The 19,701-nt window shown below is 32.7% G+C and overlaps 1 protein-coding gene across 1 annotated transcript in view; it reads right to left on the bottom strand.

Moving 5' to 3' along the window:
• Positions 1–1,522: 1,522 nt before the first annotated feature.
• The window catches only part of LOC144963051 (integrator complex subunit 7-like), a 25,856-nt gene continuing 7,677 nt past the window's right edge, over positions 1,523–19,701 (bottom strand). Inside the window, exons 3-20 of the mRNA XM_078896659.1 lie at positions 19,461–19,607; positions 18,973–19,110; positions 18,186–18,315; positions 17,717–17,956; positions 16,375–16,489; positions 16,060–16,161; positions 14,015–14,230; positions 13,576–13,718; positions 12,986–13,171; positions 12,408–12,563; positions 9,925–10,119; positions 9,415–9,518; positions 8,450–8,515; positions 8,005–8,224; positions 7,465–7,563; positions 5,822–6,013; positions 4,866–4,976; positions 1,523–2,279 (exon numbers count right to left, since the gene is read on the bottom strand). Of these exons, the coding sequence (XP_078752785.1) occupies positions 2,085–2,279; positions 4,866–4,976; positions 5,822–6,013; positions 7,465–7,563; positions 8,005–8,224; positions 8,450–8,515; positions 9,415–9,518; positions 9,925–10,119; positions 12,408–12,563; positions 12,986–13,171; positions 13,576–13,718; positions 14,015–14,230; positions 16,060–16,161; positions 16,375–16,489; positions 17,717–17,956; positions 18,186–18,315; positions 18,973–19,110; positions 19,461–19,607 (2,755 nt within the window). The 3' untranslated portion in view covers positions 1,523–2,084. The remainder of the gene's footprint in view (positions 2,280–4,865; positions 4,977–5,821; positions 6,014–7,464; positions 7,564–8,004; positions 8,225–8,449; positions 8,516–9,414; positions 9,519–9,924; positions 10,120–12,407; positions 12,564–12,985; positions 13,172–13,575; positions 13,719–14,014; positions 14,231–16,059; positions 16,162–16,374; positions 16,490–17,716; positions 17,957–18,185; positions 18,316–18,972; positions 19,111–19,460; positions 19,608–19,701) is intronic.

Below are 19,701 nucleotides of genomic sequence, written 5' to 3'. Positions count from 1 at the left end.
TGGAATAAAGGAATGTTTGCCAGGCTTTGTCTTTGACTGGAAATAAATTATAATCAAAGAGACGGAATAGCTACAATTTCCAGTTAACGAAAAGGCACAGCCAACATTCCTTAGTGTGATGGAAACCAAGCATTTACTGGCTGCAAGGAGATACAACTGTGCAATTTTAAAAAAGAGTTGATGCCACTTGTAGATTGTGAAAAGGAAGGTGATGGGGCAGTCAAAAGATTAGTTGTTTGCTTTTAACAACGGTTTTACGGCGCTTGCGACACATCTAGATCGTATCAGCGCCAGTAAAAAGAAGAAAATGAAATAGTCAAAATATTTTAGATTTACAAGGCACCCAAGAAAAAGTAAGACGAAGGAGACTTAGTTCAAATAGGGAACAGATGTAAATTCCAAGAGCATACTATCAATATACTTATATCCAGACACTAGCACAGGATCTCACTAAGAAGAACACACTCAAATGTTTACAGTATACATAACTAACAATATGTACGTAACAGAGAGATGATTAAGCATGAAAAAAAAAAAATCTCCCAAAATTATAACTACACATTTGACGATTTCCCTCCTAGTCAAAGACACCAGCCAGGACAAAAACAGAAAGCAACTCGGAAAACAGATATAAGGGAATAGAAGACACAGCGTGACCTCCTGCCCACCATGGGAGGTCAAAGAACCCCGCCCAGTTAAAAGATAGTGTTTAGATGCTCTTACAAGAAAGGTTTAGAAGGAACCAAGGAAGATTTATACAGAAGACAAAACAGGTCTCATTCAAAGGCATAAGGGGAGATCAACCATAAGTTCAATCCAGATGCAAGTACAGAATCCCTGCCAAAAGGGATTCACTCAAATGTACGGTGCCTTGAATTCGGAGCAGTCTATTTCCTGTTCCATTATCGTTTTGTTTATTCGCCTTAACAACGCCATCCTCTCATGTCATTTCGTCTTTAGTGTCTCATTCAACCTGTCTTCGTAAATTAAAATGAAGGATCTTTCCATATTATTTTTGATATTCAGTAGCTTATGAATAAATCTTGATATACAAACCCGATGGATGATTTACAAGGAAATAAATTTTACTCCTTCCCCCCATCCCCCCTCGAAAAAAAAACCCATTAGAAAAAAACAAAAAAACCCAAAAAACCCCAGCAAACTAATGAATAAATAATCCAATAGCCATACATCTGACTCTCCATCTCAAAAGTCAAGTTACGGCTTGGAATAGCAAAACAGTCACCCATATTATTAAAGGAACATCAAGGAGATATTTATAACAGACAGATTGACTCAGAGGGAATCACTGTTAACAGCTCTTGAACCAAAGCTTGTGACTTTTACAAAGTCTGTGTAACGGAGTGCAATGGATTGTCCGATTGACATAGTTCAAGATTGTGTCAAATTGACGACTTTTAATTCCTCATAAGTAGAGCCAAACAATTTTAGGGGTTAAAAAATAAAACAATGAAACAAACAAATAACCAAGCTAAATGACAGAAAACAGAAAAGATTTAGATACTTATCATAGTGGTAACATTTATTAACATAGCATTCAATTGATTGCATGTACATACCTACAGTATAGGTTTAAATGATGCGAAAGGCAAAGGAAAGACAGAAATTAAGTCAATTATCCTTTTATGAAACCTTTCACTTTCATGTGTCATATGAATTGAAAACACAATATATTTCCAAATGCCATCTGCCAAAACTTTTAATTATGTTATTTTTCATGCATTTTAACAAGAACAGCACGAGGGAATACACCAATCCATCATTCTATCTAATAAGTTAAAATGCCATCATACAATGGATCTGTAATTAAACACAAGAGGGAACAAAAGCTTTACACTTTCTTGCAATCAATATTAGTTGAGTAATCCTCGGGTTCTCTGATTTAACAAATATTGACTTTCAGTTTCGTTTATCCCATTGTTTCTGAAGTGTTGATTTTAAATCTTAGAGAGTCTTGGAGTTTTTGAGTGACCGTAGTAAGAGAAAATGTTACATGCATTTATTCATGTCCTCTAGAATTAATCTGATAGAAAATAAAATCGTGAAAAGACTCAAGTGTTTCATTAACTGTGAGTTGGAATAACATTTGGACCATGATGAGATTGTTGAGATGCTTGTGGCAATTGTTGTGCTCTGACTTGAGAACGGATTTGCTGATGCTGTCTCTGAATGTTGTCATCATATGACTTGACTGTGATAGTTGTCTGAGGGCCTGTGTTCCATGAGATTCCATTCTCATCCACGACACTCACTTCAATCTAAGATTAGAAAAACCGAGAAGGAATATGGGAATCCGAATTATCATTTGTCATGTTTTAAGCAATTTATGGGCACCTGTCTGATAAATTATGTTTTAATTAAAACTATTTAGACTCTTTTTCTCAAATTTTTAATTCAGTTGCAGGGGCAGGGGTAAGTTTCATTTATAGAGCAGTCCAGTGAAAGAAACGTATTATAAGTTAAGAAGAAAATCTATTATAATATCATCCATAAAAATCCATCATTAAACAAAAAAAAATATAAATTAAGAAACAAAACAACATTACAACAAGTCTGCAATAATGGTATCATTTTCTTTTTAATCAAAACAAAGGACAACTTCATTGTATCAAACTTCACTTGTCTTGCACATATTAACAAATATGAAAATATCCACATGTTTCACTTTCACGTTTTTATGACTAATTGATAAATTATATCAGCTGGTTCGAACTTGAGATAAGGGGAGAGTGGAAGGAAATAAACAACAAGATCTTGAAGTAGTTTACTAATATTATGCTGAGTCAAAAACAACTTTTTGGGGTATTTGTTCGAAACCAGACAGAACTTTGGTCTAGAATGCTTTCTTGTTGAAGTCAAAACAATAAGGATGAAAAAAATATTGATAAAGATGATGTGGCTATCACTTTTGCATGTTGTATCACAACTTATCAAATTTGAAGGGTTGGTTTGCTTTATTGCACTGATACTGATAAGAGGAGTTGAAAAACACATACAACTACAAGTACAAGGTCAACTTTCTCAGAAATGTTGATAACGGGATTGTATAGAAAAGGGACATTGTGTGATCATGTCTTATCAAATTTTTGTTTGCTTTAGTTTGCAAAACAATTTTAACATAGAGGTTCGACCTAAAATTATGGATGATATCATTTTTCGGTTACAGAGATTATGTAAAGGAATATTGCAGCCTTATCATTAAAATAAAGACAACCTCCATGACAGAAGGTATGAGAGTAAATTAAAAGGAAAAGATACTGGGGTAGGACACGTAAATGAAAGAAAGAAGAAGAGAATGCAAATTAAATGAAGAAAAACATAATAAGAAATTAATTAATCGAAAACACAGATTTTTACAGTAGTGGAACATCATGCATTCTGCTTTAAATACAGGAAGTGCAAATGCACTGCAATAATGAAATCTACCCTATCAATGATTTGATTAAATGCAAATATTTTTTGTAAGAGTTACTGTATTATTTGGTTCTATACCTAACACCACTTGTCATGTTTGAATAAAAAAGTGACAGCTTGTATGTAGAATGGGTTTTAAGTATATTGCAATTTAAGTGGAATACTTATTTACAAATAAAAACTAACTTGTGTTAAATCCATGATTAAGTCTATAACTATAGAGCACTTATTATTTTTCTGAGCATTACTATTTGTGTTCAGGAGAATGAAAATGTCTGTTTGTTTTGATTTTAAGGGTTTTACGGCGTTTGCAAACATTTAGGTCATATTAGCGCCAGTAAAAAGGAAGAGAATATGATAGTTAAAAAAACTCTAGAATTACCATTAAAACACCCAAGAAAAAGTAAGACAAAGGGGAATTTGTTCAAATAGGGAATAGATGAAGATTTAGATTCCAAAAGCACACTATCAGTCATCAGTGTACTTAGTTTGAGATCACCTAAATGTCTCATCCTGACACAAGCACAGGTCCTCACTAAGAGGAACACACTCAAATGTTTACAAATATAATATGTATTTGTAAAACAAAAAATAATACAGTTCATAAAAGAGAGATGATTTACAAGACAAAAAACATCATCTCCCAAAACTCTACCTATACATTTGACTATTTCCCTCCCAGTCAGGGGACAAAACCAAGTAATCTCATTCCAAACAAAGACAGAAAGCATGTTGGATATATATATATATATATATATATATATATATATATATATATATATATATATATATATATATATATATATATATATACATACATACATACCGTATAATTGATCAATGCAACAAAGTCCATTCATACTAAGGAGCTAAATTAATTTGACGCTTTGGTGTTGCCATAAAACACCCGAAAGTCAATTTCAACTTTTATATCAAACAAAAGAAAATTTGATGACAAAAAAGATGATAAAATATTTTCCAAAAATATCAGTAGCTTTTCTTTCAATTATGTTGAAAAGAGAAACACCATCTGTGTTTGTTGTCAACAATGCCTCCCTAAATAATAAGAGTCCCATAACTATGATTTCAATAAGTGGCAATGTTTTCATCTCCCAAAACTATATTTATACATTTGACTATTCCCCTCAAAGCCAAGGACTCCGGCCAGGATCAGGACAAAACTAAACAATCTTATTCCAAGACAAAGACAGAAAGCAAATTGGAAAACTGATATAGGGGATAGAAGACACGCAAGTGACCTCCCTGCCTACTACGGGAGTCACATAAATCTTGTGATAAACAACTTCAAATTAAAATTATATAACATGCTAAAATATAGAGATGTATTTTTTACATTTGTTATTTCCATAATGTAAACAACCAGATCTATAAATGATGATCTCATTATATGAATTAATTTACAATATTACCTTGGCATTGTGAATTCCTGGGATTCCAAATGGTAGCACGAAATTTGTACTAAAGTAGTCATTATGTGGGTGAACTGTCTGATTCAATTGGACACTTGTGACTTCGTTACCCTTCACAATTGGTAGAAAGAAAACAAAATGGGGTAAGCAACAACAACAAGAAGAACGATGCAAACATTTTTAAAAAAAAAGTGTTGTCAGGAAGATTTTGAATTGAAAAGCACCTACAGGTTTGAGTGGAATACTAAATGTAGTATTGGTAAAGATTTTCAATTTAAATCTTGAATTGTAAGAATGAAATTTTCCTCTTACAACCATAAGGTCAATGGAACCAAAGCTTTTTCAGGTTTTTGAATTCCTGAAGTGTTAAATGGTGAGTTACAATGTCTTGCTACCCTTTGGATAGGACGCGAGTGGACAGAGAAAGCAGGAGAAAATGTTCACTGCATTTAGAATTGATATTGGTCCCTTTGCTTGTGAGAAGACTCCCTTTACCAACTGAGCTATCAGAAGCACCAATATAAATTATAACATTTTTATAAAATATAAAGATGGTCAGTCAAGTAAGAATGACTTGATATAATGCATAGTATAAAGAATTCCAAATTCTTAAGGAGTTCAGCAAATTCACTTTCTTACCTTCAAAATAGTGTAGTATTATGCAAAAACATTATAACCCACCTAAAATTAAGGACAAAGTGTCTATATTTGTAGAAACTTATTCAAATCACTAAATTCAAGCTGTCTTTCATATTCAAATTCAGATCAAGAGTTTAAAAATATAGTCACCTGGAATTTATTTGACATCAGATCTTACAGTTTCTATCAAGACAGCAGTAACAGCTTTGTAACTTGAGCTTTATTGAAGCCAGAATGCTTTCTTAGTTAAAAATGCTAGGCTAAGCATGCGAACAAAAGTTACTAGAAAAGTGTAAGGATTGAGGAAGACCGTTTACCTTGACATTTGACACAGGAACAGTTCGATTAACAAGACTTGTACTGACTGAGATAGTAACAGAGTGCACCGAGCGGTAAAGGGCAGGTCGATCACCCCTTTGCACGATTCCTTCCACTTTGAGGGACAGGTGGGTGTCAGCTCGTACAAGGATAGGCTCTTGATTTGAACCTTGTTGAGGTGATATAGCAAGCTGAAAATAAAACACCAACACTTTTTAAAATAAATATTTTGGCAATACCATATTATCAATAGGAACCACACCAACCCATCCTATTTAGCACAAACCCCTCCCCTTGACCTCAATCATAATTAAACATCTCTTTGTTAAAATCCAAATTATAGCACTTCCCCAACTAACCCTTGTGAGTCACAGGGTACATAGGCCTACTGTAAGATTAACAATATTACAAATACTACACACTTGATGATACAAGTCTTGAGTGTAAATAGTCATAGTAGAGTGTGATATCAATAAAATATGTGTGCATCATTTAGTGTCATTTGGTGCTTACAAGAGATGCTAAATGCCCAGGGTTCCGTTCCTTTTATTTTTAACTTGAAAGGGTCATAGGCTAGTTTCAGTTCATAATTCATTTTTTTCTTCATTTGCAGTTTTTGTAGCTCTAGTTTATAAATGGTCAGGGTATATGCTTTATTGAGATGCTAGTCCTAAGACCAGTATCATTGGAATATTTAAAGTATGGCTGAAAATACGATCTGGTATGAGGTTGACTATAGCTAGGTATTCATGTCTTCGTCCTCGTCCTCTTGTGTTCAATGTATGTGTTGTTTGATGCAAGCGAGGTTTCACCGTGTACCGAGGTATTAAAATTGTCCCAACTATTGGGAGCCTCTGTGGTGTAATGGTAGCACGTCTGACCGGTAATCAGAAGGTCTGAGGTTCGATTCCCAGTCAAGGTCAATTGATTTTTTGGGATGGCTTTGTTCTTGTATTTTTCTTTCTTTATTTGTCTGGCACCTTTCATACACACTTGTTCAGTTCTTTATCTTACACCGGTGCCTGCTCCTTAGTTTCTTAATTTGATATACTCATTTACACCTCAGTTGAGTGGAAAACATCCAGGTTAGAGTTTTACACCGATGTGGTCACTGACAATCTCCAACATCCGTTGCTTTTGTTACAAGATGAGACACCCTATCGTTGAGCTATTGATATCTCACAATCTAGCGGGTCTGGGAATATACTCTGTATTATTCTTTAGAATTCTTGTTTGAAAATTGCTTGTTTAAAGTTTTCACCCAAAAAAACATTTTTTAAAATCCAAAATTATGCATCATTCTAAAAAAGAAAAAAGTCCACCCCTCCAACAAAAAAACCCAACAAAACAAAAAACCAAAAAAAAACCCTACCCAAACAAATCTCTCTTCCCCCCTCCCCCAACAATTAAAAAAAAACGAACTAAAAAACAACAAAACAAAACAGAATATCTTCTTCTTCTTCAAGTACCAAGTCTGTGCCAGACATCAGTGATCATGGTACACCATTCATCTCTCTGATCAGATAACATCAGAAAACTAATATTACTCTTCTCTCTCTTTGTCACCCAGCTGTTCAAACTGTTCAGAAAACAGAATATAATAAAGGAAAATAAAAATGAAGCCATAATAACAATGTCATACCTTTATAACTGTAGACTGAAGTGGTTGAAAAACAAACCGTGGGAAGCTTGGACTGGCATGAATAAGGTTGTACACAGAAAGAGAAAGAAATTCCATCAGCTGTGAAGAAAAAAAATGAAAAAAAATAATAAAAAGACGAATTAATTAAAAAAAAAAAAAGAAAAAAGAAAAAGAACAAAATAGAAAATCATAATTAGGAACTAAAATTTACTTTTATGAAGTAAAAACCATTGCAAATACTAGTCAATACAAATGACTCCTGATTACAATCTGTTATAAAGTGTGATACTGCCGAACTACCTCAACATCGATATCTTTCATTAAATGTCAAAATCATATAGAACGTGGGGAAAGATGTCATTTTCATAATCATTTTAAACTATATGTTCCTCCTCCTCCTCCTCATCTTCATCATTGTCATTGACATCACTCCATCACGATTATATATCATTTATTTATAATAATTACAAAACTAATTTCATTTGAGACATCCTCAAACCAAAAAGTCTTGAGTTACACAAGGGACAGACCAAGACCTACTTTGTGAGAAAGAATGACTGGTGTGCTGCTGTCAGGCAGTAATTTATCTAATGCATCTGAGATGTCATGCATCACATTTATGGTGGCAGTCTCCCTGAAACAGGTCTTAGAAGGCTGTGTTAAGTTACTGGTATTGGTTGATAACTGGTTCCATAGAGAGCCAGTTTGGTTCTCTCGGGCCTTCTTGATGAGGAACTGCCGCTCTCCAAGATTGCTTTGTCTAAAAAAAAAGAAGTTAAATCAAGTGCAACGATGAGCCAGAACTGAAAAATGAACATAGGCAAATAGATAAACAAATTCATAAGATGACAGATGATAGAACTAATTTTTTCTTTTGTCGTGAAGACATGTGATATCAAGGAAAGAAGGAACTGTACATTTTGAAATAAATCAAAAATAAAAATAAAGCATGGAGGGTGACATCAAAATACAAATAAGCACTTACCCAGTATGAACTGCTGACATAATAGTTGAAATGGCTGATTTCATGCAGTCACAACACTGCTGGAAACTAAACTATGAGTTAAGAATAGGATAACATCACAATATGAAAGCACACTTAGAGACCGGTCAAAAATCACAATTGCTTGACTTGTAAAAATGGCGAACAATACCAAACCATAAAAGTGATCCCAGAGTCACCTATTAATTTTAAAAATCATATTTTTATCAAATATTTGAAAATTTCGGCTGATTTTCTTATAGATAGAACAAAATTGACGCCACTCAGCTCTTTGTTATTATTTTTTAGCCAGACATCTTATAAGTAGTTCTCACTAATGTTATTAATCAGACTATAAAGGTTTAGGATTACATATAGCTGTGTGTGTTGATACATTATATTCGGCTGGAAGTATATTATGAGCTTTTATCATAAATGCAATGCATCAATCAATATCTCCCAAAAATTTCAAACTGAACATTCGTTGATTTCATAGAAACTTATCAAGCAAAAACCTGTCATTCCTGTGACAATCATCTGTGGTGAAGACAAGTTCAGCTTTTCCATTCTCCTCCCCCCCCCCCCCTTTTATTGCAAACTATTTTGCATTAAGCATCTTTTGATCAATATTCCCATATCATCATATATTTATTTTTACCTCAAAGAATATTAAATTATGAGAATACTGGTTGGCAAGTCTGAAGTTGTTGCTTTTTTTTATTTTTAGACCTGGCAACAATGCTAACCAGGTGACATCAGTTAATGCTATCATTTCTGTTTTTCTTCTTTCCCTCTTTTTAAAAATTACACATATCCAGAAACACGGGATCAAACCATAATTACTTCATAAATATAGGGTATTTAGGTATTTATTACTGGTTTCAAATTATGAACATTTCAATTTCAACTAAGACAGCTAATAAGGGAAAGAAAACAAAAAGAGCACACAAAATTGCAATAAAGGATACACACTGATATTCTGTAAAGACGACGAATCTGCATCAAAGGACGATCTATACAAAGATAAGGTGAGATTACTGGCATCCTTGTAGGCTTTCAAGCATTTTTCCAGCTTTGGATAAATTAATGATATAATTTTTTTTAACCTCAGTGTCAATTAATGTAAAAAATTGTAAGGCTGCAAAGAAATTAAAATGTAATTTTTTAAAATGTCTTACATAATAAGCATATAATCACATTGTGATATGTAACTTTCAGTGACTTTCTGAAATTGATGTTTTAATATAATGGACCGAATCAGAAAAATAAAAATAAAATTACCAGACAAATGAAAATTCTTGAGTTTCAACATTATGAATTGGTATGAATAAAAACAATTATGATGTATGTTGCACACCATGTCTTTTGTGCACCTAGAGCTATATAGTATGGGACAGGCACTATATAAATAAACTGCATTATTATGATCATTATTAAAGTCTCTAATGAGGAATAAATATTACACTTCCGTAACTCACTTGTTGCACAACTTGAATCCATTTAGCGCCTTCATATCCTGTGTTGGATGCTTGTGCTGCCACAACAACTGGAGGTGGCTTTGCACTGAAGGATATGCAAGTAAGGAGTAGCATGTGGTGTGCTTGCAGGATACTCATGCGCATTTTGACATAACGACAAGCAAAGTCCTGTGAGTTTGTGGGATTCATAGAAGCCTGCGAAAACAATGGAGTATTCAAATTAATTAGTATACTGAATAAAAGAAAAGATATCAGATTGTTTTTATTCTCGCTTAACAACCTTTTCAAGAGATAAGATTATGAATTAAACATAATTGTAAAGAGATGATCTTAATCAAGCTTATTTTTGATAACAAGAAGACAAAATTATATCAGCTTGGATAATATCCTCGATACTGGAGCATTAAATAAAAAGGATTTAAACAAAAACAGCAATGCAGCAACAAAAACAACAACAATAATAATAATAATAATAATAATAATAATAATAATAATAATAATAATAATAATAATAATAAGCATAATAATAATAATAACAACAACAATAATCATAATAATAATAATAAAAATAATAATAATATAGGCTTTAAAAAAAAAAAGGGTTGGGGATCAACATTATTCCGTATTCTCAATCTTAAACTGTTTATTATCGAGCACAGAATTACTGGCAAATCTAAAAATCATAAAATTCTTTTTACTAATATAAGAGTAACTTGCAAACTTTTCTAATTTCAACCGAATTCTATCACCCGTTGACTAAAAAAGAAAATCTTCTAGGTCATAATACTCAGTCCTTAATTTGACCATTGGCTTTCATTGTGAGTATAATTGATTCTACATAATTCTAGCATATCCGGAACTAGAAACGATGATGTCATTTTTAATCTTTTTAATACTATCAAGTAATAAATACTCATCAGCAACAAAAAATGATGACGTAATTTTAAACCTGTCTTGATACTCTGAAGTAATAATAATCTGCTCTTTAAAAAAAATAAGTTTGGGGGTAGACATTGTTCCATAAAGCCAATGCTAAATTTTTATCATCCAGCACAGAATTACTGGCAAATCTAAAAATGATAAAACTATTTTCTACAGATTGATATACGAGTATCTTGCCAGATTTCTTAAATTAAGGGTAATTCTATTCGTCTCCATCTATGTTTATTTCCACAATACAGTAGTTTTATAAGTATAATAGATGACTGCATGTTTGTAATAGCCTTTATTTCTCCGCAAATATTGTGGGTTCTCCACTAGTACTGCTATTAATAATAATAATAATAACCATAATATTAATAACAACAACAATAATAATAACCATAATATTAATAACAACAACAACAATAATAATAATAATAATAATAATAATAATAATAATAATAATAATAATAATAATAATAACAATAATAATAATAATAATAATCATAATAATAATAATAATAATAATCATAATAATAATAATTACAATTTTTTTTTTAAAGGGTTTTACGGCGCTTGCAAACAAATTTAGGTTATATCAGCGCCAGTAAAAAGGAAGAAAATGAGATAGTAAAAAGTTCTAGAATTACAATTAAAACACCCAAGAGAAAGTAAGACAAAGGGGAATGGGAACAAATAAGGATCAGATGTAGATTCCAAGAGCATACCACCGATGTACTTAGTTTGAGATCACCTAAAAGTCTCATCTGGACACAAACACAAAATCCAACAAAGAGGAATACACTCAAATGCTTACATCATACATTAAAAATAACAAATATAATAATACACAACAGAGAGATGATTTACAAGGAAAAAAAAATCATCTCCCAAAACAATAACTATGCATTTGACTGTTTCCCTCTCAGCCAAGACTCCGATGAGGGCCAGGAAAAAAACAAGTAATCTCATTCCAAGACAAAGACAGAAAGCTTGTTGGATAAGACATAAGGGGATAGAAGACACAGTATGTACCTCCCTGCCCGCTATGGGAGGTCAGGATCCCCACCCAGAATAATAACAATAATAACATAAATAATAATAATAATGATAATAAAAGTAATAATAATAATAATAATAATAATAATAATAATAATAATAATAATAATAATAATAATAATAATAATAATAATAATAATAAGAAGAAGAAGAAGAAGAAGAAGAATAAGAATAATAATAATAACAATAATATAATTGTGAATTGAACAAAAAAAAAATCATCAAAAATAACTTATGTTTAGTATTCAATCCACTGTCAAAGGGACAAAATCAATGTGAACATATGTGCAGGTCTGACATCCGAACACAACCATGGGCCAAGATTAACATTGCTGTAATGGACAATATTTTGCGTCATTTTTAAAGATTTCAATTACAACGAGCCCATAAGGGACTGGGCTATCAAACCTGCATTTAAGTGCACATCGTAAAAAAATTATAATAATTTAGTAATACATCAATCCTGCTTATACTTTCTGGATTAAAGTTAGAAAAAAAATTACCTTGAAAGCAACATGGCTTTTGGTATAAAAATATATCGCCTTTTCAAGGTGAGCCATCATATTCTCTTTACTTTTAGTAGATTCTTTAAGTGTTTTCTCAGCACCACATGCGTTCTGAAGGCCAAGCATCCAATTGCCTGAATATTCAGTAACAGACTGAAAATAGAAATAGTATAAGTAAAAATTGTTATGTGACTATTTACTGTAATCCGAAAGAGAAATAAGATAAACCTTGACAATTGCAGATAAACAACAATGATGTAGATTGTTACAAATGCTGTTATATGATTGAAGAAAATTTCATTATCATGGAATCACCACAGACTATGATGTCCACAGACATTTAACTATCTCTGAAAAAGATGTTAGACATATAAAACAGTTTTTTACAAAATAAAAGGCCACGTCATGTAGGATAATTCTTAAGTAAACGTAAAGAATTCTATTATACAAATTTAACAATTGATAATCATTATCCTTTTGATCATTTTATCATTTAACAACTTAAATAAAATAAATTTTATCTTAAAAATCAAAATAAGAGTTATAAGACCCTGGATTGTTGACTTATACTTTACCTCGTGTTGAATGATATTTAGTATGTCATAGGCAATTTGATATTGGCAATATCTCATTGCTTGTCTGGCCATTTTATACGCTATCCATGGAGATGCTTCCTCAATGCAGGACATCACTTGTCCACTGATGACACCACTCATTTTATCGTGACACCTGGCTTGGAACAACAACGTACACAGATGGACCTAGAACAAGGAATCAAGTTATAAACTGTCAATTCAAGTGATGTAAAAATCAAAACATATGAGCAATTAGATGCGAGTTCAAGTTTAATGAGACCTAAATTGAATCATCAATAAGAAGATTAAAAACTAAACCAATGGATCAATAATAAAAAAAAATAATAGAAACCCAATGAACAAAAGCATTTAATTTTGACTAGGAAAGTTCCCTAAATCTTGAGAATATTTTTCCAACAAAAATTCAATGAAATCCTTTTTGGTTCTGCACAAACCTATTTCCCCAGCAGGCATAGGAATCAAATTTTCATTTCATACAATAAAAGCTCCACGTGAAAAATAGAAAAAAAAGGTAAGTTATCTTGCCAGTTAAAGGTAATGGACCAAACTATTTACAAATATAATCCAACCTGTATCTGTCCAATCTCCATGTTACCATTTCCAATGGCAGCAGACAGATTAGCCAATATTGTATGTGTGGCAGCATCAATAGCACAAGGACTGTGAGAACCAATTGCGGCCAGACATTCACAGATGGACAGTTGACTTGAGTCTGAAGGACATTCAATGTATAATTATACTGTCTGGGTAAATATGAAAAAAGCACCTATTATCAAATTCTATTCTTAAGGGTAAAATAGGATTTTTAAAAATCAACTGCATTAAACACGTGCAAAATACATAACTTAAATGGCTGTAGTTGAGGCAAATATTTTGAGTTCAGAAAAGGGTATGATAGATTTGTTTTGTTCCTTTTTTTCAATGATTTTGTTTATGAAAAATATAAACAATTTAGGGAAAACGAATGAGTATAAAAATTTAGAGCCTAAATTAATGCATAACCATTACCAGTAGTGACTTTAAGCAGACTTATCAAAGTAGGCACAATTTTTGAACCGGCCTCAGGTTCATGCCAACAAATTTCTGCAGCACATTTCAGAACCAGCTTGAGCTGACTCAGCACTGCTGTAGAAGGCTTGTCTTGATGACCTGACAATAGTATCAGCTGAGCCTGGATGATCCCAATGGCTTCCATTGTAAGGTCTGATCCATCACCCTTCATTGCTAAATGACGTCACATTTGAAAAACAAAAGAGTTTCATTAATTCTTTGACCATTGGCCCATAATGAAATAAGGTCACTATCTAATGAATGTTTTGAGAAATCCATTTTCATTCTAATGATAGATCTAAGCCCATACTCAAAACCACTTTTTCTGGTGACATGCTAAGATTTACCTGTATTTTTGTTTTGAATGGTCTTACCACTTGTGATACTTTTAGGTTATTTATTTATCTACAAGAAAAAAATCTTCTCTCATAAAATAGAGGTAGCACAAAAGCAAATATGCTCATCTAAGACCAGAACAAAAAGCCACAAGGAAAGGATAAAAGATAGGGGAAAATAGACACAACAAAAGTGGACCAAGAAAACACTCCAGTGACTCAGGAGGTAAATTTTCCCAAGCCCTAAAAGAAAAGAGTAATTATGTACACTGAGAATGGTAAATGGTATCATCTGGGCATTCTATATAAATGGATGACATCTATAGATACAGTGGAACCTCCCAATTACGACACCTCCGAATAGCGACAACCTCCTAAAAACGACATTGACCCGTGGTCCCGATTTTTTTTCTATTTAAGATCAGTAAAAAAACCTCCAAATAACGACGCAATTTTTGATAAAACCTCAGAATAACGACATCATTTTGGCGATTTTCGGCAGTTTTCGTAGATATCTGATACTAAAAATACCGAGTATGAGTACTCAAAGTTTATAAAAACGATTCCTGCTTGAAACAATGATAACGCAGGTTTTGAAACCAATGAAAGGCAGCTTTTTTTTGACGAATCTTGGCTGATATGCATTAATAAAAACCAAGGTATAAATGTAAGTGTAAGCAAGTAAACACAAAATCTTGGAAAATGTGTTATTATGTGGTGATAGTAGTAGTAGTAGTAGTAGTAGTAGTAGTAGTAGTTAGTAGTAGAAGTAGTAGTAGTAGAAGAAGTAGTAGTAGTAGTAGTCTTAGTAGTAGTAGTAGTAGTAGTAGTAGTAGTAGTAGTAGTAGTAGTAGTAGTAGTAGTAGTAGTAGTAGTAGTAGTAGTAGTAGTAGTAGTAATGTTTTTGTGGGAGGAGGAGGAGGAATTTTATCTAACTCGCAGCGTCCGAATTACCTGTTTTTGTTTGTTTTAAAGTGTTTTACAGCGCTTGTGACACATCTATGCCAGTAAAAAGGTAGAATATTGGATAGTAAAAACATTCTAGATTTACAATTGAAATGACATAAGAAGAAGTAAGACAAAGTGGAATGGTTTAAATAGGGAACAGATGTAGATTCCAGGAGCACACTATCAGTGTACTCAGTTCAGATCACCTAAAAGTCTCATCCAGACACACGCACAAGAACCCTCTAAGAGGAATACACTACAATGTTTTGTTTGTTTTGTCAATGTTAATAAAAACTGGTCCCGCAGGCCTTACCACGCCCACTTTGTCCACCACCTTGGAAACCTCTAAATAACGATACTTCCGGATAACGACATAAAAACTCGGTCCCGTGGCATGTCGTTATTGGGAGGTTCCACTGTAGTTATCACATTGGGTTAGAGAGAATAAATTAGAAATTAATCTTGACCAAGAAAGAAAACATTGAAAGAGCCAGCAGTGAGTTTCAACCCCTGCTTCCAAATGTTATAGTAAAACGTTCGCCAACTTGCCACTTTAATGATGATAATGAAAATAATTATTATCTTAGTAAAAGAAAAATCAAATACACATATCACACACACACGTCAAAGAGTTATTAAAAAATAAGCGTTAAAACATTTTATCATTAAAAAACAAAGAAGATGAAATTCATACTTTAGTTTGATATTACAGGTTCTTACATTTATGTCTTGCTAACTGAGTTAAAAGATAAGTTGCTTTGGAAGACAGTTTCCCACAAGGATGATAACAATAAGTGAGGCATACATCGAGAATTGATGAATCTGTAGAGTAAAAATTGAAAGTATAAATTCTTTGATTAATTGAAATACTGCCTGAAGTGAAGTACAGCTCTTAAATGAACAAGAATGTTTTTTCCTCAAGCCACAGAATCAGATGCAGAAATAAAAGTATTGTTTCAATTTAGGCCATGAATTAATACTAACTTATAAAAAATCAGTCTATATGCAATATTATGGTAGATGTGTAAAGTTTACCTGACTGTAAATGCTGGTGATTGACAGCAACATCAGAGAAGGCAGCATTCAGGACACAAACTGCTTTGATCTTTAAAATCAAAATTGGTGTATCCAAAGAAAATTTAGCCACATCCTGGACGGAAAAATTGAAATAATTTGTTTTATTACTGAGTCATACAAAGATTTTTGTTTGTAAATGTTGAATGAAAAAACAAAACAAAAAACAAATAAACAAAGAAATGAAATGGCAACTAGACAAAAAAAGGAACCAATTTCATCTTTACGAAGGGTTGACTTCAATTGCAACTGGTTGATAATTATAATCTGTTTTGTTCTTTCAAAGAAACCAAAAGATGAGGATGGCTTGGAGGTACAGTCCACTCCGGATAATCACAACTTTTGGTTAATCGCAACATTTCACAAGAAATGGAATTCATTCAATATAAAAGTCACTGGTTAATTGCACCAAACATCGATTAATTGCAACAAATTATCAAAATGACGACTGGTTGAAGAATCGAGAGTGGATGGGGTTTAATGCTACGTGTCATAACTCTATTAATGATAAAAGAGGGCAGGGCTTTGCAGTATGGGTTTGTGCGACCATCTGTGACCATTAGATACGAGGCGAGGGGCTGGGAACAGTCTAAACAACAGGTAGACAATGACAGCTGTTAGGAGAGACTGAGCGACATCCTTTGTTTTGGAATTGATGACTGTGCATTGGTCAGCTTATTGTCTCTCATCATGGCTAATCTCTTTAGACTCTTATAAATATTGAGAACAAAAGAGTAAAAGTTAATCCAATCTGAATAAGATGTCGGCTTGCATCAAATCTGCTTTTGCTTGTCAAAATCTATACAGGGATGCCACATGGCTTTTGTTTCAATCAAATTGCTCAGTCTGTGGTGGACTAAGAACAATGTTTACAACAACTGGTTTGAGTTTACCATATATGGTATGAAACTGATAAGTGGTCAAATTAAAAACTGCTATAAAAACTTGCAAGTGGTGGTGAAAACAATGTCTCATCATTTTATCTGAAATCGATCAAATAAACCACAGCTTGAAAAAAAGATATGAAGACTGAGAAAGCATGGCTTCCCCTAACAAGAGGAATTATATCAGGTTACAGAAAAAACTTCAAATCATCAATGATTTCAATTCATCTCCTAAACCAACTCAGAAAGAACTTGTCAAAAAACATGGCATCTCCAAAAATGTTGCAATAGTGGACAGGAAACTCAACTTCGGTTAATTGCAACATTTTCGCTGATCCCAAGGTGTTGCTATTATCTGGAGTGGACTGTATTTAAATAGTAAAATACTTGAAAGTTGAGAATGAAAATGAAATGCTTACATTGAGATTCTTCTGTGTCCAAAGATAAGCTGCCTTCTCTGCTAGAAGTTTCAGATTGTCCAAGCAGACGGCTTTTACCAATCGCCGTGGGTCTGAATTCAAAAGATTCAGCAGGCGATCCACATGACATTGAATGCTTATCAAAGATTGAAGGGTGACCTGAGTCATTGTGTTTATAGAAACTGTCACAAAACTGTGAGCTGGGTATGTGTCAATCACTGATTGGCAAAGGTCCAGAGCCTGAGGACATTATGAAATTCAAATAGGAAATGGTGAGATTACTGATTACAGGGACATAAATACTAGAAAATTATATTAATTGACTAATTAAATCTTTTATCTTTTATGGTTAACTAATAAAAAAGCTATTAAGATAATTAAGATATGAATTAATTAGTCCCTGAAAGTGAAGTCAGATTTAAAAAGAAAAAAAAAAGTTAAGCGGCTAAAAACAGTAGGAAATTGATACCTGCTCAGTCATTTGTGCATCATGATGCATATGCTTCAATATTGGAATTAGCTGCAGTTTCATTTCAGCTGGAGTTTCTAAACGAGCAATCATTGACCCAATCGTGCTGCAGACCTCTGCTGCAAAATTCCTGAAAAAGAAGATAAAGCTACTGATTCCACAAAACTGTCTTAGAAAACAAAAAACATAATTTTTTTAAAAAAATCCCAAAACCCAACCCCTCCCTAAAAAAGGAAAACAAAACCAAACAAAACCACCCTCCCTAACAAAAAAATAAAAAAGACGAAGAAAAGAACAGAAAACATATAAAATAAAAAAAACAAAAACAAACAAAACTAAAAAGCAAAACAAAAAATAACAACTAGATTTACAAGCTAAGTGGGATTCATCTTAAAACAGAAAAATACTTTCTTAACCACTTTAAATGGGGACAAATTTTACTATAATCTGACTTCATACTTCATTGCTCTCAGCACGAGAACAGTGATAGCATTGCCGCTATGGTCGAAACCTACTCCATATTGCTATTACTACTCTCAATGTAAAAATGGGAAAATGGTTAGATATGCAGATGGGAGAAATGAAATGAGATGCTCACTCTATGGAAACATCTCAAAATGGCAGGAAGAGATAACGTCCTCCTAGCAGTATCTTATTATAAAGCTTAAAGTAACCCTTGTTTGAACCTTTATAAGAATAACAATTCTTTTGTATCAATATGTTATGTAAAAACTAAAATCTAAAACCAAATTTGTTAAGGGTGTGCATGTAAGCCCATAAATCTTACTTTGATGTTTTACAGAACTTCTCAGCCGCAAAAACAGCAGCCTCTACTTCTGCAGAGTTGTGAGAATCAAGGTATTGAAGTATACTGTGATGCACCGTTTTCTTTTCAGCAATAATGCTTGCCATACTGCCAAGAATTCTGGTGAAAAATATGAGAAAGTTATATTGGGAGTTAAAACAGACAGATTTAGATTTAAAAAGTAATTGCCATCATTAGGAAAGCTTTCTATCAATAACTGAAAAAGAAATTTAAAAAGAATCACACCATCTTTGATAAAAGGTTTTAAAAGTCACACCAAAAACATGTATTATGTTTTTAAAATTTTTTAAATAATAATACATCCGTTATTCCAATAACAATGTTTCAATGAGAATAGAAACTGCATTATAAGAAGGCAATGTGAAGAAATGTATGGATAAAGCATTGGTCTGTTAATTCAAATGCCTCATATTATTTCAATATTTTCAAAAAGTAAAAAATCTTATAACCTCAATGTGACAGCTCTAGCAATGGGATCATTGCTATGAATTACACCAAATATCCTCCGAGTAAAATCATCCACAGAAAATATCTTGTCCAAATGTTTCTCACTTTGTTGAGCAACTCTCAAAATGCACAAACGAATGAAGTTATTCCTGCCAAAACATTTTAGGAAAGAAAATTTAAAAAATTGAATGATACTCAGTGATCTAACACAAGACTAAAAGTTGATTGTGTGATAAAATGTAA

This window comes from Berghia stephanieae, chromosome 1 (assembly GCF_034508935.2).
Source record: "Berghia stephanieae isolate SIO BIC M18660-M18661 chromosome 1, UCSD_Bste_1.3, whole genome shotgun sequence".
Lineage (NCBI taxonomy): Eukaryota > Metazoa > Mollusca > Gastropoda > Nudibranchia > Aeolidiidae > Berghia > Berghia stephanieae.
This window is presented reverse-complemented; position numbering and strand designations above follow the sequence as displayed.